Source organism: Lithobates pipiens, unplaced genomic scaffold (genome assembly GCF_037356315.1).
Source record: "Lithobates pipiens isolate NorthernLeopardFrog02 unplaced genomic scaffold, aLitPip1_a1.2 Scaffold_19, whole genome shotgun sequence".
Taxonomy (NCBI): Eukaryota; Metazoa; Chordata; class Amphibia; order Anura; family Ranidae; genus Lithobates; species Lithobates pipiens.
In genome coordinates this window covers 182,085,697-182,109,228 of record NW_027507764.1, presented here as the reverse complement: position 1 = coordinate 182,109,228, position 23,532 = coordinate 182,085,697, and the positions used below count along the sequence as shown (strand labels likewise).

At 42.5% G+C, this 23,532-nt stretch overlaps 1 protein-coding gene across 1 annotated transcript in view; it reads left to right on the top strand.

Annotated features, from left to right (window-relative positions):
- Positions 1-23,532, top strand: part of TMC2 (transmembrane channel like 2) — a 159,550-nt gene that overhangs the window by 62,443 nt on the left and 73,575 nt on the right. Inside the window, exons 8-9 of the mRNA XM_077493813.1 lie at positions 14,204-14,351; positions 18,628-18,816. Of these exons, the coding sequence (XP_077349939.1) occupies positions 14,204-14,351; positions 18,628-18,816 (337 nt within the window). The remainder of the gene's footprint in view (positions 1-14,203; positions 14,352-18,627; positions 18,817-23,532) is intronic.

Genomic DNA, 23,532 nt, shown 5'->3' with positions numbered 1-23,532 from the left:
CTGAAAATTGGTCTGGTCAGGAAGGGGGTGTAACTGCACTGTATTGAGGTGGTTAATAGGAAAACACAGCAGAGAGTATTCGAATATGTTGACCAATGCAAAGGAACAGGACATCTGATCCAAGCAGCTTATTAAGCCAGCAGACTGATTGACGAGCAGGCAATGATCATCAGGTGAGTCACTGTGGAATGATGAGTCTTGGCAATTAACTGACAGCTGAGTAGCCTGAGCTCTGAGAAGGAAGGGCTAAGCCCAGCCCTGACAGTTATATTTTACTCATAATTCTACAAACAATACCCCTTAATGACAACATGAAAGACGTTTGTTTGAAATCTTTGCAAGTTTATTAAAAATAAAAAGTGAAAAAAATCACATGTACATAAGTATTCGCAGCCTTTGCCCAATACTTTGTTGAAGCACTTTTGGCCCTAATTAGTCTTGAGTCCTTTCGAGTATGATGCTACAAGCTTGGCATGCCTATTTTTGGGCAGTTTCTCCCATTCTTTGTAGGGTCTCTCAATCTCCATCAGGTTATATCGGGAGCGTAGGTGCACAGCCATTTTCAGATCTCTCCAGAGGTGTTCAATCGATTTAAGTCTGTCCCATAACCACTCCTTTGTTATCTTAGCTGTGTGCTTAGGGTCATTGTCCTGTTGGAAGATGAACCTTCGCCGTAGTTTGAGGGCCAGAGCGTTCTGAAGCAGATTTTCATCAAGGATGTTTGTGTAGAAACATCTCAAGGATTATCAGTGGAAACAGCATGCACCGGAGCTCAATTTTGAGTATCATGGCAAAGGCTGTGAATACATGTGTACATGTGTCCAGATGTTCATTTGTTCTGTGAACTTATGGGGCGTTCGCGGCAAATTCGAGTGCCGTGGAGCACCCCATAATGCACTGCGAGATTGCAGTGCATTGACGGCTGCTGATTGGCCAAATCATGCACCTGACCTGCATTCTTTGGCCAATCACAGCGCAATCTGCTGTGAGAGCCATGATTGGCCAAAGGCAGGATGCCTTTGGCCAATCATGGCTCGGGGGATAAGTCCACGCCCCACACTATATAAGGATGCTTACACAGCGACCTTATACAGCATATAGTATTTATGAATGGAGATTAGGCAGGTTATTTAGTGTAGCGTAGTATATGGTCAGTCAGCTCAGTGTATTAAACAGTGTAAGGCAAAGTATATATGACAGTGTAGTGTAGAGTATATAACAGTGCACTGCAGAGTATATAGCACAGTGTAGGGCAGAGTATATAACAGTGTACTGCAAAATATATAGTACAGTTTAGGGCAGATTATATAACACAATGCACTGCGTAGTATATATCACAGTGTAGGGCAGAGTATATAACACAGTGTATATATAACACAGTTCAGAGTATATATTGCAGTCCGTATAGTATATATAAGGCAGTTCACAGTATATAGTGCAATCCGTATAGTATATATACTGAAGTTCAGAGTATATAGTGCAGTCCGTAAAGTATATATAATGCAGTTCAGATTATATAATGCAGTCCGCATAGTATATATACTGCAGTTTAGAGTATATAGTGAATTCTGTATACTATTTAAGGCAGTTCAGAGTATATTGTGCAATCCGTATAGTATATATAATGCAGTTCAGAGTATATAGTGCAGTCCATATAGTATATAAGGCAGTGCAGAGTATATAGTGCAGTCCGTATAGTATATATAATGAAGTTCCGAGTATATATTGCAGTCAGTGTAGTATATATAATACAGTGCAGTGTATATAGCGCACAAATATGTAGAAGAATACATATTGGCCTAAACTGAGGAAAAAATGTGTTTTTTGTTTTTTTTTTAAATGGGGATATTTATTATAGCAAAAAGCAAAAGATTTTTTTTTCCAAAATTGTGTTTTTTTTTTCTTTTTTTTATAGTGCAAAAAATAAAAAACCGCATAGGTGATCAAATACCACCAAAAGAAAGCGCTATTTGTGGGAAAAAAGGACGTAAACTGTCCGTGCAATTGTCAGTTAAATCGATGCAGTGCCGTATATCAATAAATGGACTGGTCATTGTGCAGCCAAATCTTCCAGGGCTGAAGTGGTTAACATATACAGTCCTTGTTATTCCATTTGTAATAAAAAAAAAATACAATTTAAAAAGTTTAGTTTATTTACTGAACAAGCTGTACTCTTATTTCAAGAATAATACTTTTATATACACTGCATTTCACCTTCTCAGTATAACAAAATGACTTTCAATTTTTAATTCTGCTCCACATTTAATTTTTTTTGTTAGTTTTTCCAAAATGTATTTTTTTCTGAAAAACTGAAAAAAAAATTTTTCCCCATGGCTTTAAAATTTCAGGAAATTGTACATCTCTACTCCTGCATACTGAACACAATGTCTCCTGCTTGACACGGGCACCATTCAGAGAATGCTTTTCATTTTGTGAATGAATGTAAAGCATTCTCTGATTGGACAAGGAAGAGAGGTGGGGCAGTAACATTGCACTCTTCATCTTGTCCAATCACAGAAGGCTTATTCATATGGGTGTGGTTTCTGGGTGCTCTACTTATTTTTAAAGGGACTTTCAGATTCTGAGAAACTCCCTACCCATTGACCCTCACTCAACCAAGCTTTTCCTGTGTGGAGTTATCCCTTAAAATCCAAAGAGTGAAGTATATCATTTGGGGGGCCCACACTGTTTTTTGGGGGTGTCCCATGACAACCATACCAGACCCTCATCAAAGAATAAGGGTTTGGTATTTATTTTTTGGGGGGCCCCCATGATGTTTTTCTATTATCTAGGATCAGGATCTGATATAAAAGAAGGTAATCCTCATTCACTTTCTTTACAAGCATAGCGAAGCAGCTAGGAGCTGTCATTTAGCTGTTGGAAATTTAAACAGCATCTTTTTTTCTTTATAAATGTCAGATTTGTTGTAGTGGGCTTTATATATCATATAGATGTTAAGGGTATCCTCCAGGCATGCTGTTTAAGGGCCGGTTCACAGACATTGCATGTGATCTGCACAGCATTGCTGCATTGTTATGCAGATCACATGCAATGTCTTTGTGCGATGCAAATTCAGCCCTACAAACTGTACAGCTGAATTTGCATCACATTCGGCCCAAACTCATGCAGGACCCTTTTTTTGTCCGCACCGGAATCCGATTCTGCCAATTTCGCTGCGTTTTTTCAAACTGATTGCGGGGTGTCCTTAACTTGGCATACACTCCACAATCAGTTCGCATTAACAGGCTGCGGTTTTGATACAGTGCGAATTTGCAGCAAATTCACTGTGAATTGGCACCGCATTAATGTGAACCGGCTGGTCCACACTAAATGAGGTGAAAATTTATTGCAAATTAGCACCGCATCAAAATCACAACCTGTTCATGTGAACTGATTGCGGAACGTATGTTAAATTAGGTATTTTCTGTAAAATTATGTAATTTGTGTAAAATATATGTAATTTCATGTAACTATGTGTTTTGCCACTGCTTGCCAATTGTTAGAAAAAATAGGGCTTTAGCTTGATTGTTTTGAAAGTGTAAACCTTCTGACTATAATAAAATACATCTTTAGATCTGTTTTGTTTGCTACCTCAAACTCTCAATTCAATCCTATTACGGCTAGATAAAAAGCAAAAACTGCCTAATAAAGACTTACTGTATGTAAGCCAAGGAATCAGCCCCCTCACACGTCTATGCACTTAGCCCCTTCGTCACACCTCTATGCACTTAGCCCCTTCGTCACACCTCTCACACTCAGTCCCCCTCATACCTCTATGCACTCAGTCCCCCCACACATCTATGTACTCAGCCCCCCTCACACCTCTACACACTCAGCCCCCTCACACCTCTACACATTCAGTCCCCCTCACACCTCTACACCTCTACACATTTAGCCCCCTCACACCTCTATGCACTCAGCCCCTCTCACACCTCTGTGCAGTCAGCCCCCCTCACCTCTACGCACTCAGTTCCCCTCACACCTATACATATTCAGCCCCCCTCACACATCTACGCACTCAACCCCTTCGATACATCTCTATGCACTCAGCCCCTACGTCACACCTCTCACACTCAGTCCCCCTCATACCTCTATGCACTCAGTCTCCCCACACCTCTACACACTCAGCCCCCTCACACCTCTACACATTCAGCCCCCCTCACACCTCTACGTACTCAGCCCCCTCACACATCTACACACTCAGCCCCTTCGTCACACCTCTACGCACTCAGCCCCCTCACATGTCTACGCAATGAGCCCCTTTGTCACACCTCTCACACTCATTCCCCCTCACAATTCTACGCAGTGTACACAGTGCGGTCCACACCTCTATGCACTCAGCCCCCTCCCACCTCTACACACTAGCCCCACTCACACGTCTACACACTCAGCCCCCAACACACCCGTAGACACTCAGCTGCCCATCCCTCCACACACACACCTGTACACACTCAGCCACCCCACACACACACCCCTGTGCACATTCAGCCTCCCCCCCAGTGGCAGCCCGCCCATAGGGGGTGCCCGGGCGCCGCCCCCCCTCTCCCTAGGTGTAAAAAAAATAAAGTAAAAAAAAATAAAAAAAAATAAAAGTTTAAAAAAAAAGTAAAAAAAAAAAAAAACGGGCCCTTTAAGACATAAAAAAAAAAAATGTCATTTAACAATTTAACATAGTGTACTGTGGCGCCGGTCACAGTGCACTATAAGAAGCGCCACGTCGATGCAATCACAAGATTGCATCCATGGCGCTTCATTTGCGGGTTAAAAACCCGCCTTGCGGCGCACTGCAGAACGCTGACTAGCTTCCGCCCGTAAAATCACTGTGATTCTATGGGCGGGAGCATTGTCAATCTTAGACAGGCAGGTCACTTCCGGCTTTCGGCTGCTTCACGAAACCCGGAAGTGACGTCGGCAGCTCCGTTCCTCAGCCCGAGCGGAGCTCCAAGACAGTGAGGCAGGAGGTGAGTCACCGCATAAAGGCTTTCTAGTTTCTACTTTGTTGAGAATGTTCATGCATTTAGCTGAATGAATGGAAAAAAAGCTTTCACAGCCAGAAAGGTTTCCCCAGGCCAGGCGACTTTTGCCGTGGCCAATCAGAGAATGAGCTCTGAAGGGGGAACTCCACGTCAAATTTCTGAAAAAAAATTTGACGTGGGTTCCCCCTCCGAGAGCATACCAGGCCCTTAGGTCTGGTATGGATTCCAAGGGGAACCCCCTACGCCGAAAAAACGGCGTGGGGGTCCCCCCCAGATCCACACCAGACCCTTATCCGAGCACGCTACCCGGCCGGCCAGGAAAGGGGGTGGGGACGAGCGGGCGCCCCCCTCCCGAGCCGTTCCAGGCCGCGTGCCCTCAACATGGGGGGGTGCCTTGGGGGAGGGGGGGCGGGCGGCCCCCCCACCCCAAAGCACCTTGTCCCCATGTTGATGAGGACAAGGGCCTCTTCCCGACAACCCTGGCCGTTGGTTGTCGGGGTCTGCGGGCGGGGGGCTTATCGGAATCCGGGAGCCCCCTTTAATAAGGGGGCCCCGGATACCGGCCCCCCACCCTATGTGAATGAGTATGGGGTACAATGTACCCCTACCCATTCACCTGTGAAAAAAGTAAAAAAAAAACACAACACAGGGTTAAAATATTTTATTGCACAGCTCCAGGGGTCTTCCGTCTTCGGGGGTCTTCTCGCCGGACTCCTCCGCTATCTTCTTGTAGCTCTTTTGCTAGCGGAGGAGCCCGGCTTTCTTCCTCACCACCGGCCTCTTCTTCCGACTTTGGGGGTCTTGTCCTCCTCTTCAGTTCTTCTGCCGGGCCACCGCGCTTTCTTATAGCTCTTTTACAGGCGGTGGCCCGGTCTTCTGTCGCCGCCGCCGCCGCCCGTTCTTCTTCTTCTTCTTCTTCTTCTCCAGGAGATGTTGACTCGACGATCTCTCCGGCCGGAATGCCAGGGACGTGCTGCGCTGCCACTTATATAGGGACAATGGGGCGGTGTCACATGGGTTGATTTCACATGGGCTGGTCACATGGGTTGATGTCACATGGTGACCCCGCCCCCTTACGATGTCACAGTCCCGGAGGATGCTGGGAATGTCGCCATGTGACATCAACCCATGTGACCAACCCATGTGACATCAACCCATGTGATACCGCCCCATTGTCCCTATATAAGTGGCAGCGCAGCACGTCCCTGGCATTCCGGCCGGAGAGATCGTCGAGTCAACATCTCCTGGAGAAGAAGAAGAAGAAGAACGGTCGGCGGCGGCGACAGAAGACCGGGCCACCGCCTGTAAAAGAGCTATAAGAAGGCGCGGTGGCCCGGCAGAAGAACCGAAGAGGGGGACAAGACCCCCGAAGTCGGAAGAAGAGGCCGGCGGCGAGGAAGAAAGCAGGGCTCCTCCGCTAGCAAAAGAGCTACAAGAAGATAGTGGAGGAGTCCGGCGAGAAGACCCCCGAAGACGGAAGACCCCCGGAGCTGTGCAATAAAATATTTTAACCCTGTGTTGTGTTTTTTTTGTACTTTTTTTCACAGGTGAATGGGTAGGGTTACATTGTACCCCATACTCATTCACATAGGGTGGGGGGCCGGTATCCGGGGCCCCCTTATTAAAGGGGGCTCCCGGATTCCGATAAGCCCCCCGCCCGCAGACCCCGACAACCAACGGCCAGGGTTATCGGGAAGAGGCCCTTGTCCTCATCAACATGGGGACAAGGTGCTTTGGGGTGGGGGGCCGCCCGCCCCCCCTCCCCCAAGGCACCCCCCCATGTTGAGGGCACGTGGCCTGGTACGGCTCAGGAGGGGGGGCCGCCCGCTCGTCCCCACCCGCTTTCCTGGCCTGGCCGGGTAGCGTGCTCGGATAAGGGTCTGGTGTGGATCTGGGCGGGACCCCCACGCCGTTTTTTCGGCGTAGGGGGTTCCCCTTGGAATCCATACCAGACCTAAGGGCCTGGTATGCTCTCAGAGGGGGGAACCCACGCCATTTTTTTTTTTGCAGATTACATAAGGGGCGTGGTTTGTGAGATGTGGGAGGGGCCAAAATGATGGGCGGGATCATGATGGGCGGGGTCTAGCACCCCCCATCCAAAAACTTCACCAGCCGCCACTGCTCCCCCCCACACACACCTGTACACACTCAACTGCCCCCCCACACACACATCTCTACACACTCAGCTGCCCCCCACACACACATGTACACACTCAGCTGCCCCCCCCACACACACCTGTACACACTCAGCTGCCCCCCACACACACCTGTACACATTCAGCTCTCCCCCACACACACCTGTACACACTCAGCTTCCCATGCACACTTGTACACACTTAGCTGCCCCCCCACACACACACATGTACACACTCAGACTCCCCCCCAACCACACACACACACACACACACAGCTGTACACACTCAGCTCCCCACACCCCCACACACACACACCTGTACACACTCAGGCCTCCCCACACACACACATGTATACACTCAGCTGCCCCCCTACACACACACACCTGTACACACTCAGCATCCCCCCCCACACACACACATACCTGTACACACTCAGCTGCCCCCACACACACATCTCTACACACTCAGCTTCCCCCCCCATGCACACACACCTGTACACACTCAGCTGCCCCCCCACGCACACACACCTGTACACACTCAGCTGCCCCTCCTCACACACCTGTACACACTCAGCTGCCCCCCCACACACACCTGTACACACTCAGCTGCCCCCCCCCACACACAAGCACATACGTGTACACACTCAGCTGCCCCCTCACACACACACACACCTGTACACACTTAGCTGCTCCCCATACACATGTACACACTCAGAAGCCCCCCAACCACACACGCTCCCAGCTGTACACACTGAGCTCCCCAACCCCCTATGCACACAAGCCTCTACACACTCAGCTCCCCCCCACACACACCTGTACACACTCAGCTCCCCCCACACACACACACTTGTACACACTTAGCTGCCCCCCCCACACACACACATGTACACACTCAGCTGCCCCCCCACATACACAAGCACATACCTGTACACACGCAGCTGCCCCCTCACACACACACCTGTACACACTTGGCTGCTCCCCACACACACATGTACACACTCAGAAGCTGCCCAATCACACACGCACCCAGCTGTATACACTCAGCTCCCTAACCCCCTACGTACACAAGCCTGTACACACTCAGTTCCCTACCCCCCCCCCACACACACACCTGTACACACTCAGCTCCCCCCCACACACACACACATGTACACACTCAGCCCTCCCCCACACACACACACCTGTACATACTCAGCTGCCCCCATACACACATCTCTACACACTCAGCTGCCCCCCCCCCCACGCACACACACCTGTACACACTCAGCTGCCCCCCCCCACACACAAACACCTTTACACACTCAGCTGCCCCCCCACACACACCTGTACACACTCAGCTGCCCCCCTACACACACAAGCACATACCTGTACACACGCAGCTGCCCCCTCACACACACACACACACACACACCTGTACACACTTGGCTGCTCCCCACACACACACATGTACACACTCAGAAGCCCCCCAACCACACACACACCCAGCTGTACCCACCCCCTAAGCACACAAGCCTGTACACAATGAGCTCCCCACCCCCTCACACACACACACACACACACACACACCTGTACACATTCAGCTCCCCCCCCCCCACACACACACCTGTAATAACTGGTTGTGCCACCCTTGGCGGCAACAATTGCAATCAAGTGTTTGTGATAACTGGCAATGAGTCTTTCACATTGCTGTGGTGCAATTTTCGCCAACTCTTCTTTGCAGAATTGTTTTAATTCAGCCACATTGGAGGGTTTTCCAGCATGAATGGCCTGTGTAAGGTCAGGATACAGCATCTCAATTGGATTTAAGTCTTTGACTAGGCCACTCCAAAACCCAAATTTTGCTTTGTTTGAACCATTTGGAGGTGGACTTGCTGTTGTGTTTTGGATCATTGTCCTGCTGCATAACCTATGTGCACTTGAGCTTGAGGTCACAAACTGATGGCCGGACATTCTCTTTTAGGATTTTCTGGTAGAGCTCAGAATTCATGGTTCCATCAATTATGGTAAGTCGTCCAGGTCCTGAAGCTGCAAAGCAGCCCCAGACCATCACGCTACCACCGCCATGTCTGACTGTTGGTATGATGTTCTTGTTATGAAATGCTGTATTCGTTTTATGTCAGATAAAACAGGACGCACACCTTCCAAATAGTTACATTTTTATCTCATCAGAACACAGAATATTTGCCTAAAACTCTTGGAGATAGTCAAGATGTTTTTTGGTAAATGTAAGATCAGCATCTGTGTTCCCTTTGGTCAGCAGTGGCTTTGGCCTTGGAACTCTCCCATGGATGCCATTTTGCCCAGTCTCTTTCTTATTGTTGAATCATGAACACTAATCTTATTTGAGGCATGTGAGGCCTGTAGTTCTTTAGATGTTGTTCTGGGTTCTGTTATGACCTCCTGGATGAGTCGTTGTCATGCTCTTGGAGTAATTTTTGTAGACCAGCCACTCCTGGGAAGGTTCACCACTCCATTTGTGGATAATGGCTCTCCCCTTGGTTCACTGGAGCTCCAAAGCCTTAGAAATTGCTTTGAAACCCTTCCTAGACCTCTACATGTATATTACTTTGTTTCTAAACTGTTATTGAACTTTTTTAGATTGTGGCATGATGTGTGGCCTTTTGTGATCTATTAGTATGCTTCACTTTGTCAGACAACGTCTATTTATGTGATTTCTTGATTCAACAGGTCTAGCAGTAATCAGGCCTGAGTGTGGCTCAGCTTTCCAAAAAATTGTGGTTAATCACAGGTCATTCATGATTCCGCATGGGAGGGGGCAATTACTTTTTCACATAGGGCCAGGCAGGTTTGAACAGCTTCTTTCCCTTAATAAAGGAAATAAAAATTTAAAAATTGCATCTTGGATTTACTTGGGTTATCTTTGTGTAATATTAATATTTGGTTGATGATCTGAATCATTTAAGTGTGAGAAATATGCAAAAAAATGAAAAATCAAGAAGGGGCAAATACTTTTTCACACAACTATATACCCTACTGGCATACTGCTTTACAGATTTAAAGTGGGTGGAAACCCAGTTACACCACTGCATAATAGCTCATTATGTCTTTGTCTTACAGGGTTTGCTTTTTTTTGTTTGTTTGTTTTTTTGGGTTTACAACCACTTTAAGAGGAGAAAAAAAATGGAACCATTAATGTAATACGTTATATCTACATATTCAATGTATCCTTAGATTTCCATCTTGTAAGCTATATTTTGCAGTACTATGTGGAACCTTTTTAAGAACATTATATTAGAAATATAAAACACCATATTCTCTTAGAGTATAGGAAACATGTTTATAAGGAATGGTTTAGCCAAACTCTATGAAATAGTTTTTCTGATTGCTACAATTATACAAGACAGTAGGCGTGCAGAACTCTGACTGTTATGCTAGTATACAACTTTCATCTTTGGTAATTTTGACAATATAGGCTAGTATGAAAGCCATTTTATTTTAAACAAAGGGAATTTTTTTACTCTAGTCATTAAAGATTTACTTATTTAATATACAATAAATGCATTATATCTACCATTGAATACATACTGTAATTGGAAACTGATGTGATGTTGTCTGTATACAGGCAGTAACCGAGTTATGAACACAATAAGGACTGTAGATTTGTTCGTAAGTGGAATTTGTGTGTAAGTCTGAATGCTGGATTTCTAAGTGTAACTTATGCATTGATGTAGGAAGTTCTGGGCGCATCTGGGCATGGAATTATGTTATCTGGGGCTCTTCTGGCCATGCAGTACATGTAGTACTGCAGTGTGGGATGTGTCCGGCGCTGCCAGATACCTGCTGAGAGGTATCCAGGACCAGCGTGGAGTACAAGCAGCCAGCATTGAGACCGTTCGTAAGTAGGAGTCATTTGTAACTCAGGTGTTTGTAACTCGGGGACTGCCTGTAATCTCAAAGAACCTCTATTGCAATATATAGTCTCTTGAATTTTTATTTGCTATATACGTGAATGTGATAAACAATCCCATCAATATGTTAATGTTTTTTAAAAATGTGTTTCTACAGGTAATTTGTAAACATATAAATGTAATGGGAGATTATTATACATGCAAGATATACTTCCTCTGCAGTATTGCTGCAGAGTAATTATGCATTATTGTTCTTCTCTCCCTGAGTAGGGCTTATGAGATTGATTTACTAAATGAGTAGAGCCTGTTCACTTAGTAAAGTAAATGTTCACTTAGCTTTGCAAAGGTGGTAGTATGTTCACACTGAATACCAATACAAGGGAAATTTAAAAAGAAAATATGATTTTTGATATGCTATTGCTTAAACTATGGAAATATTTACTATGCAAAATGAACACACTCTGCTCCTTTAGTAAATCAATTCATACTTGTCTGCCAAAGCTGGTAGCAAAATATAGACTTTGTGTGGCTTATCCTACGATTACAGTAGTTTTTCTACAGGAATAAAGAAAAAAGAGCTGCACTAATAATGAGAAAAAATATATGATCTCACACAATATAGTGAACAAGTAATAATCAATCAAATATACATAGTGTAATGATTACACCTTAACCTACAAACAAAGCATTGCAAGTGGATGTGATACAGTAAAAAAACACATATAAGTGACTTATTAAAAAAAATATAATCCAAGATGATAAATGAGTAAGTGATATAAAAATACAAAATAAAAAATAACTCATAAAATTAAAAAAGAAAAATCCTTACATGCATATAAGTCTCTTCCATGGAGTCTCCCAACGGGGAATGAGGGTTAAGAACACCCTGTGATGGATCTTCTATATATAGGGACAATGTGCATCCACCACCACACAGACTGAAGGTTTACCAGCTAGACAAGCTGTGGAAGCGTGTGGCCTATACCTGGTCAGGGCCTTTAGATCCTCCCGACACCTCCAGTGGCAAGTCAAGCCAGGCGTTCCTGCAGGCTTAATGGAATTCAACAATTCCTGTTGGTGAAACTACTGCACTAGGGACAGCTATATATCAGCATTCCTGTCATTATTGTGCTCAGTTTTTCTCTCCTCACAACACACTGCAAATTGCAGCTTCATTGACATTCTGTGCTTTTATATATAAGGAGGTTCCAAATCACAGCAAGCCGGCTGATTTCCCAAGGTAGTGTTGTTGGACTGTCATGTGCACTTCTTTAGTCAAGTAGTTGTTTAGTTGGTTCAAAGAACAGAAGAACAGAGAACCCAATCTACCAAGCAACTCCTGTAGGGGTAGCGCTACAAATAAAATAAATAAATATGCAGAAGCAAGCATTATGTTAAACAGAAATATGGGAGCTGCAACTATTGATGTGTATTCTTTAAGGTGTTGCCACCAGGGCCATTATCTCTATTCTTCTCTTGCTAAGTCACTGACCTGGTACAAGCATGTGCATATGAGGTTTTTTTGCCTTTTCCAAAACCATTTAGCAATGGAAGCTTCCATGTTGCTAGATTGACTGGTGATCTTGTGTATATTCAATATATGTGTATTCAATAAAAACACATCAGAGTTTCCCCATACAAAATAAACCTTTGTAAAAATATTTATTTTGGAATTGTGCAACTCATTCTGAAACCCAACTAGATTAAAAACATCACAGTGTAAAGTTCACAGTTTTTTTCAATTCATAAATGTGTCTTTAAAATTTTGAAATGTAATTGTATGTAGAATATATTTTTATCATGCCATAATTTGAAAACAATTGGTTTTAATATAATCATCAGATTCTAACATTGTTAGAATGAAGCAAGGTTATGGTGGGTGATGACATAGGTATACTGTGTGAGAGCATTTAAATCAGTGATAAGAGAAAGCCAATGAGTGATTTGGAGGTATGGGAGCAATGATTTTGTACAAACATGTATAGAACAAAAATGTTTTATTCAGTGTATGTTGAAATTAGGATAATGAGGTTGGTGCAATCAAGGATGGGAAACTAGGAAGGGGCCATGGGTGGGAATGACACATAGAGTGGCGATACAATTATTAAGGTAAAAGTAATTTACATATACTATATAGCCAAAAGTTTGTAAACATCTGACCATTACACCTACTATATGGACAAAAGTATATGGACACCTCTCCAAATTATTAAGTTTAGGTGTTTCCAGCGAAGGCTATTGTTGTGCATTTCTAACCTTATGCTGACAGTATGGAGAATACCATTTTCTGTTCCAGCATGACTGAGCACTGTGCACAAAGTCAGATTCATGATTTGACGGACTTGGTTTGATAAGTTCAGTGTGAAGGAACTAAAGTGGCCTGGACATAACCCGGACCTCAACCCTATTGAACACCTTTGAAATTATTTTAAATTCTGATTACAAGCTAGGTCTTCATGTCTTATATCAGATTACACATGAACTTTTAGATCATTTGGAGCAGATTCCCCCAAACACATTCCAAAATCTCATGAAAAGCCTTCCCAGAAGTGTGGATGCATGTTGTAACCACAAGATGGCATTTTGAAATAGGATGTTCAACAGTATACAGTATATACTTGTGATGGTCAGATGTCCAAAATCCTGTGGCAATATATTGTATATCGACCCCTCAAATACATCACTAATCATGCTCACTCTTCACATGTGATGCCTTCTAAATTCTGTCATTCAAGCAATGAGGGCACTTTACTAGTATAAGTATGAATGATCACCTTTGATTCGGATGTATGACCATCAAGATTCATATAATATTTTTAAACCCATTTAATGGTTATTAGCTTTCATCGGTATGAGATATGAAACTCTAGGGCAATTTCATTATGATAAAATAGGATGTGCCACTGGTATTGGTGAAATGGATTTCTAAGTACTGAAAATCTCATATTGTCAAGATTCAGGATTTAATTTGAATTGTTGTTTTACCAAAAACACAAATGGGTATTTTTTCACATGTCATATAGCTTCAAAAGCATCTCAAGGCAGAAGCTAATACTATAGTCATACAGTAACTTGTGGGATAATAATTTAGAAAATTGTCCCCAGTGACTTCCATGTGGCTTGCATTTATTTAGCCTCTAATTAAAAAAGCAAATCAAAAGTTTTCTGTGATTTGTAATAAATGAGTATGCTTCATACTAAATATAAACTATTTTATGTTCCAGGATGGCAAGTAATGCCAATGAAAACACTGCTGATGGAGATGATGGGAATTACAATTTCAGCTTTAAAATGTTTACTAGCTGGGATTATTTGATTGGAAACCCAGAGACCGCAGATAACAAATTTGCATCAATAACAACTAGCTTTAAGGTAAAAACAAAAGTCTATTAATCCTGATGCTTAGGGGTAGCTTAACTTGACAGCATCAATATGGCTCATAATTCATTCCCCATCATTAATGTAAATTAAGTCAGTGATTTTATGTAGCAATCAGTTATTCTCCTTCCTACATTTTTTTTTATTTAATCAGATAGAATGTGGATAGAAAAGGGATGTTAGTATATATAATCCTCTAGAATGTCAGATGCATCTTTTTTTACTATACAAATCAATGGAGAAAATAATAAATCAAATAAAAGGTTTGATCAAGAGAAAACAACATATTGATTGGACCTTGTAGGTTAGAGGACATCCTGTGAGTTGTGTGATTGGGGATTTTCTGCATAGCATGAGAACTTTCAAGTGTATTCTGCTACTTTCCCAGAAGCACACATACACAGTTAGGGCAATAATATAGTTTTCATATTACACCCATTTTAGTTTTAAACACTTTGTGAATTAGATATCATGACAGTTATACTATTCCCATATTTATGACAATTTGTAGAGAAATATATATCAGAAAAAAAAAAATATAAGAAAACATATGACTTTGTCATTATTTTTATTTGAAAAAAAAAAAGAAATGTTCATGTAATACTGGACACAGAGGCATACCTAGATCCTTCAGGGCCCCGGTGAAAGAAACCGTGAAGGGCATCCTTGACCCCCCTTCCATTCTAGTTTCTAGATCCTGGAGGGTGTCTTTGGACATCCTCCCAGAACCTTACCTCCCGTATGCCCCCTGGGGCACACATCCAGCTCGCGCTTTGACTGTTATGTCCTGATCATAGGGCCAATCACAGCTGATCACATGGAAACAGACTTGCTGGTTATCGGCAGTCCTATAAGTGCCCATCAGTGCCACCTATCAGTGCTCACGGTGCACACAGGAGGAGAGAGGCCTGTCTGCGCCCATCAGTGCAGCCTATCAGTGCCTCCTCAGCAGGACTCTGAGCTGAGAGTGTCTCTCTCATGTAGCCCAGAGCCTGCACTGACAGCTCCCCCTTCCTCCACCCTCGCACTGACGGGAGAGGAGAGGAGAGGAGAGGAGAGGAGAGGAGAGGAGAGGAGAGGAGAGGAGAGGAGAGGAGAGGAGAGGAGAGGAGAGGAGAGGAGAGGAGAGGAGAGGACCGAACCAATCTGCTTCTCCCCTCTTCTCCTGTGTGTGCACTGCAGGAAGTGTGAAACCCAGCAGCTGAATGATTTCAGCTGCTTAGCTTAACACTTCCCACGGTGCACATAGGAGGAGAGAGGCAGAAGCCAGCAGGAGAAGGAGCAGATTGGCACTTTCCTCTCCCATCCGTGCAAAGGGAGGGGGACTGTCAGTGCAGGCTTTGGGCTGCATGAGAGACTGCATCAGCTCAGAGCCCTGTGGCAAGAAACTCCACTGGGCCCCCAACAGTGGCGGAATGGCAGGGCCCGGTGGCAAGTAAGACCTTTGTGACCCTGGTAGTTTTGCCACTGACTGGGCACATGAATTATACTCTTTCTTTCTAGCTACAAAAAATAAAACATATTTATTGAAGTGGAAATTAAAATCAGAATGTTCAATTAGTAGCTCAATTGTGCAACCCACCAATTAAGAGTATGCAGATAAAAATAAGATGATTTCATAATATTTGAACTCTAAAGGTGCTTGACATTTCTCTGAGCAGGCCCTTTCAATACAGTTATACTGCTGGAGGTACCCAAAAGTGCTCAGATGTAGCAAGACAAAGAAATAATAAAAAAGAAAAGAAATAGTAACTATCTATTTTGGTGCTTCCCCTTTTGACCAGGTCAATTTACAAAATGCTCTCTTTTTCTGATATGTCTTTTTTAATTGATAAAATATATTGTGTGATAAAACACAGTTAATGAGGTTTTCCTTTCCATATAAAATTATAATTGCCTATAAGAAGTCCCTCTTATAGAAGATTTCTTGCAAATATTTACCCAAGAGGAGAGCTGCCTCAATCTTCATACCAGTACATAGTATCCAAAAAAGTTGGTTTGATAGCCAAATGCTTGAAATTGTAGCCCAATTCTACTGCCAGACATACATTCCAGACTTTTTAAATTATGCAACACACACCTTTTAGAGAGACCAGAGGTGTGAATGAAATGCATGGGGTATTGGGGGGGGTTGTCAAACCAGGGCCCCTATTTTTGTATGCTACAATCCAAATTTCAAGAACCATGGATCAGCTGGCTTCCACAGGGTGAGATCTTACAAACATGCACCTGAGCAGCAAGATGTTTTGTGTTCAAACTATATGAACTATATACATCTACTACTCGCAATAGATAATCTCAAGACAATAACAGTCTTAATATAAGTAACATCACTAATTGCCATTCAGATGACATTCAGATCTATACAGCATTATTTGATCCAACATTTGTTGCTCTTTCAGTGATCTGCAGAAAAATTACATAGTATCAATGTATGCATCACTTTAGGTTCTTTTGAACTACTACTCTGAAAGGTTTTTTTTTTCAAATATAAATTTTTATTACTTTTCAAACAATGCCCAGCATGGGCATAAACATATAATACAACATAGAAGTGGGATACAAAAGAAAAGAGGGAGGGAAAAGGGAAAGGTTTTACACCCTTCATGGCCAGGACATTCGTTGCTTTTCAGCACTGTGCTAGTTTAACTGGCAATTGCTCAGTCATGCAACACTGTACCTAAATTAAATTTATATAATTTTTTTTACACAAATAGAGCTTTCTTTTGATAGTATTTAATCACCATTAGGTTTTTTTTATTTTGTGTTAAATAAATGAAAAAAATACAGACAATTTTAATAAAAAACATGGTTTTCTTAGTTTCTGTTATAACATTTTGGAAACAAATAATGTATCTTCCTAAATTTAGGCCAAAATGTAGTCCGCTACATTTATTTGGCAAAAATTCCCTCAAGTCAGTGTATAAATGAGTCTGTGTGAAAGGTATTGAGTTTACAAATCATGGTATATATATATTTAAAAGTTGATCAATCCTTAAGTATTGATCTCATTTCTTGAGACCCTGAAATGCGAGGACACTACAAACACTCCCCAAATTATCCCTTTTTGTAACAGTCCAAGCAATTTATTAAGATTGTTAAAGTTGTAAATTGTCCCAATTTTACAGAAAACTAAGAAATTAAATAAAGTAATTTTTTTACCAGTACGTCACTTAGCCTGACTATGCCATCTGCTAGCAGTAAATGTACTGTTAGAAGACGTTAAGTGGTTAAAGAGGAACTAAACCTCCCTATCCTTTACAGCCATGGAAGCTGCCATTTTGGCCTCTGTTTGTTCTGCAATTGCCATGATACTGCACACATGATCAACTAGAACATTGACCATTTGATGGCTGGACAGTTTTGGCTGAGTGTCAATCTATTGATTGTTATACATATATACATCTAGCAGGATTATGTCTGATTATTGAGACATCAATATAAATCGATTACATGACCTGCTGTTTCCATTAAAATCAAATCTTTATTGATGCATTCCCAACTGCAAAATTTGATCTCATTACTTTCTATTGATATATTATTAACATCAAGATTTGGTCTCATTCAATATAATGAACATAATGCTTACCTCACACAGGAAGTATTGAACTATTTATCCATTGAAAGATCCGTTAGCACTAAACATTACTATATAATACTGCAATACATGAAGAGATTTAAACTTTTTGTGAAAAAAAAATGGGTTTGGCTGACAACTATGGAAATTAAAGTTCCTAAAAATATAACAAATATGGAAAAGATATTCTATGAACAAACATATATGTGAATGAGGTACTATGGATCATGTGTCCTTGATAATCTGATATATTATTGAACATTATGTACAGTGTATATACATTTTTGGATTTTTAATGTACATAACACATGGCCTTTTTTTTTTTTTCCATTTTTATTTACTAAATTTTTTTTCTCGTTAAGAGTGGTAAAAAAAGGTAATATATTTTAAAAAATGTTTTGCATTAAACATATATATATATATCCCTCTTTGAAATTTACTTTTAGTATTTTTAAGACTACATTTTTCCTTATATTTATAGTTTTTTAAAGGATATTCAATGTATTTTCCAGTGACATTATGTCCATTTTCTGACTATATCAATTCCCAGGTCTCCAGCAGTTTCCCAGACTGCTTTGCTATAATAATGTCCTAGATTTTCTTCTTTTTTGTTTGCTTTTTGTTACCTATAATCAGCATTACTTTTCTATTTTGAGGATAATGTGATTTTGTACTTTGCGTTCTCTCTTGCAGGAATCTATTGTAGACGAGGAGGAAAGTAATAAGGATGAAAACATTCATCTCACTAGATTCCTTCGGGTCCTGGCCAATGTAATGATAATATGCTGCTTGTGCGGGAGTGGTTATCTCATTTATTTTGTTGTGAAGCGTTCACAGACTTTCTCCAAGATGCAAAATGTGGGATGGTATGAAAGAAATGAGGTAGTTTATATATACAATGTTAAAATAAAGACTAAAGTTTTCTACAAGTCATGTGAAAAATTAAGTACACCCCATGGAAATGTTTGACTTTTTCAACAAGAAAACATTTAAATCAAGTGCGTACAGATAAGGATGATATGCTTAAAGCATATTAAACCCAGAAGAAAACATTTATTATATTGTAGCTTATCAATTCTTACAGTAGATGTGATGGCTGTATTCGTTTACTTTTTTAGGCTTTCTTCCATCTGTTGTTTTCCACAAGCTCAAGCTCTCCAGCAGAATCGGTTTACATGGATGAGACAAACTAATTAAAGTGGTAGTAAACTTATTTCTATTTCTTATTTCTAAACTTATACCTACAGGTAAACCTATAATAAGGCTTACCTGTAGGTACAGTAAATATCTCCTAAACGTGCACCATTTTAGTAGATATTTACTTAACCACTTCCCACCCGGCCAATGCATATATACGGCCGGGTGGGAGCCGTCTACTCCTGATAGGCCGTTCAGGAACGTCCTTCAGAAGTAGCGGGATCGCGCGCGCGCGTGCCCGCGCAGCGGCGCGATCCCGATGTGCTCGTGTCACCCGGACACGGCACATCTCAGATCGGCAGGAGGGCTCTGTGATTGGCCGTCATGTGATGTAAACAAACAGCCGGTTGCTAGGCAATCGGCTCTCCTCTCCTCACACGGAAGTCATCGCTGAGGAGAGGAGAGCAGATCGCTGCAGCCGGCTGATGATCAGTGAGTATGAGCTGTTTTTTTACAGCTTTTTACTCACTGATCATCAGTCTAGTGTCAACACACAACACACCACACAGTACAAACACAGTCCCCACATATGTCCCCAAAACACACATGTCCCCAAAACATACATGTCCCCAAATAATAAAAACACATGTCCCCAATAATAAAAACATGTCCCCCACATATGTCCCACTAAAATCACATGTCCCAATGATTATCTGCACACATATGTACGTGATCACCTGCACACCTATGTACATGATCATTTGCGTACATATGTCCCTGATCACACAAACCAATTATTATACACTTAACAGAATTTTTTTTACCAAAAACATGTAGCAGAATACATTTTGGCTTAAATTTATGACAAAATTTGATTTTATTGGATTTCTTTTCAAATAGAAAAAAGAAAATATTGTTTTTTTTTCAAATTTCCGCTTTTTTTGCGATTATATCGCAAAAAATAAAAAACGGAGTCGTGAATAAATAACACCAAAATAAAGCTCTATTTATGCGAACAAAATGATAACCATTTCATTTGGGTACAGTGTAGCATGACCGCGCAATTGTCATTGAAAGCGCTAGAGCGATGAAAGCTGAAAATTGGGCTGGGAAGGAAGGGGGTGAAAGTGCCCTGTATTGTAGTGGTTAAGCAAGGTGCTGCCCATAGAGAGACGTGACGTTATCGTGGCTCGGCCAATCAAACAGCTGCTGCCAGCACACCCTGAAGGAAGACCGGGTGCAGATGGAAGCCCTGTCAGCGGTGATAGGACACCACTGGAGGGCTTTGTTTTCAGGTAAGTCTTTCATAATATGCTAGTATGCAGTGCATACTAGCACATAATGACATTCAATTGCAGAGAGAAGATTTTGTATTTATTTTTTGTGCTTTCCTACTGCTTTAACACTGGCAGGGGTGATTAAAATGATCAGCTTTTATTTATTCACGCAAAACCTTTATCCAAAAAGGAAAAAAACTGCTGTTATAAAGTGTGAGCTGGAGTTTGGAATCACTTTATAATGCCGCGTACACACGAGCGGACTGTATGGCGTACTTAGTCCGTCGAAACACATTTCAGCGGACAATCCGCTCGTGTGTGGGCTTCAGCTGACTTTTTCAGCGTGCAGTCCGGCGTACTAAGTATTTCGGTTTTTTCGAAATTCTGTCCGTCGTACTTTGGTTTCAGCGGACAGTACGGTCGTCAGTATGCTAGTTCGACGGACTAAGAATGGCGCATGCCCAGAAAGGATTTACACGGCGGAAGGGTGCTTTGCTGTGTCTTGGACTTCCTATTTCTAGTCCCGTCGTACGTGCTGTACACGTCATCGCGCAAGCTTTCGACGGACTGTTTGTGCATCCGTGTGTGGTCAAGTCCGTTCAGTGGAAAGTACGACGGACTGTCTGTCGGATTGTATGACGGACTAAGTACGCCATACAATCCGCTCGTGTGTACGCGGCATAAGTGTAATTATATCTGCTAATACATTTAACATTACCCTCCCCCCAGACTGACAATGCTGCTGTCTGCTGTGCCTCCAGTTCTCATTCCTTCAGAGTTATCTCTCACTAATACAGGAAGTGTGTTACTGGCCATATAACCAGGTGAATTCAGAGAAAAAAAAAGAAAGAAAACTAAAGCAGACACCACATCTATTGATTGGTAAGCTGCAAAATATGACATTTTTGGGTTTAATATTGTTTTAAACAAATGACATATAAAATTGACATGATATAATTATATTCATGATCCAAATCAGGGTTGCCCAACCTTTGGAAGAGTTACTTGGTAACTGGTTATGGGCCACAATGAGCGGAGTGGGCTGATGACAGATCCATGTCCATCCTGCATATGCAGAGCGGACGCCAACATAGCCCGCTTTACTCTATGGACCTTTCGATCCGATCTGCTCAGAATGAAGGGGGCGGATCTCCTGTTTTTTTTTTTTAGGCTGCATTCACACCAGTCTGATGCGAATTCCAGCTCCCTTTTCACTGTGAAGAGAAAAAACAGCTGTTCGGCGGTTCCTCTCCTTTGTAGATGAGGATCAGCTGAGCGGGCAGAAGGGGGAGATTTAGCGAGGAGGGGGAGAGAATGCCTATTCACAACGGAATGCATCTGCAAATCAGTTGCGTTCCCATAGAAGAATATGTGCCTTCAATTCGCACTGCACTGCCTAGAAAATACACACATTTTTTAGGCAATGCAGAGTGCGAATACAATGCACATATGTGAACCAGATGCATTTAAACTAATAGATTTTAAAATGTTATGCGAATTGGATGTGGTGTAATCCGTATCCAATTCGCATTAGTGTGAACTGGGCCTGAAAGAATCGGACTGGAGGTAGGCGGGTGTAAACGACCACAAGTCTGTTTACATCTTCTGCTCCATAGAGGTGAATAGAGTGCCCGATTGGGTCGGACTGATCCTGTCAAAGGGGCCTAATACTGCTTTCACACTGATGTGCTGTGGTTTACCCACACCGAGGGTGCAGTGCTGTTCACTTTTGGCTTTCCTGTGGGTTAGCTGCACTTTTACATAGAGCGCACCAAACCCACAGGTAATAACAGAATTATATGGCTCAGTGCAGGTAACCTGCAGATGCACTGCACTGCACCTGCGGATCAGTTGGAAAGCAGCCTGTAACAACTGCAGAGCAGATATGCCCATATATACACTGTAATTTTAGTAATAAACTTACCTTTAATAAAAGTCATCCATTCAGGTATCGTCGGCTGTTGCTGTCCCAGGCAGGTATCACTTCACCTTTGACAGAAGTTGGCGCTATACAGGAAGCATTGGCTTATGCTCCTCCGCTCCGCAGCCACTTGGTTTTTCTACCGCCAGTTTCATTCACAACACTGATGCTCTGGTATGGTGGGTCCACAACCCACCATATGGGCATGCCAACCCACCATCCCAGAGCAGGAGGTCGCAGGCCACATCAAAGGGCTTTGCGGGCCACTGGTTGGGCACCCCTGATCTAAATGAAATTAAATGCAGATTTATCATTTTGAAAACATAAATACACCTATACATTTGCCACCGTTTCAAATCCATGAAATTTGAATCTGGTGTTCCATATTAGGGGCCAATAATTAGGATCTCCTTATGCCGCGTACACACGACCAGACTTTTCGAGGGACTAAGTCTGACAGACTTTCGTCGGAGTTCTGACGGAGTTCTGACAGAGTTCTGACAGAGTTCTGACGGACTTTCCGAATGAACGGACTTGGCCACACACAATCACACCAAAGTCCGACGGATTCGAAGGTGATGACGTATGACTGGACTAGAATAAGGAAGTTCATAGCCAGTAGCCAATAGCTGCCCTAGCGTCGGTTTTAGTCCGTCAGACTAGCATACACGCGAGCGAATTTCTCAGTAGGAACTGGGTCCGGCAGAGTTCTGTCGGAAAAATTTGAAACATGTTCCATTTCTAAACTCTGTCAGACTTTTGCAAATCAAACGTCCGCTGCAGCCCACACACGTTCGAATAGTCTGCCGGAATCATTCCGTCAGACTTTTGATGTTGAAAAGTCTGGTCGTGTGTACGCGGCATAAGAGAGTATCAGGTAGAATCTGTCTTTTTTAAACCTCAAGCATCTAGGGTCCCTTTGCGTTTGTGTGGTGTCATTATGCCAGGCTGAATAGCTCTCACTAAGGCCAACAGAAAAAAAGTTATGAATGCCTATAAGCCTGGCAAAAGATTTAAAAAGAGTGACAATCTGAAAAACTGAAATCAATCATTCCACTGTTCAGAAAAAAAAATATCTACAAGTGGCATAGATTTAAAAAACAACTGCTAATCTGCAGGATGTTTTGGTAACTTTTGCAACAGTTGTGGTCAAAGTACATTAAAGCATACAAGGGGCGCCACTAAGTGCGGTATTAAAAAGAACTTTATTAAGGCAGCCAAATGTGCACTCACATAAATCCACAAAGGCAGCACTTGTAATTA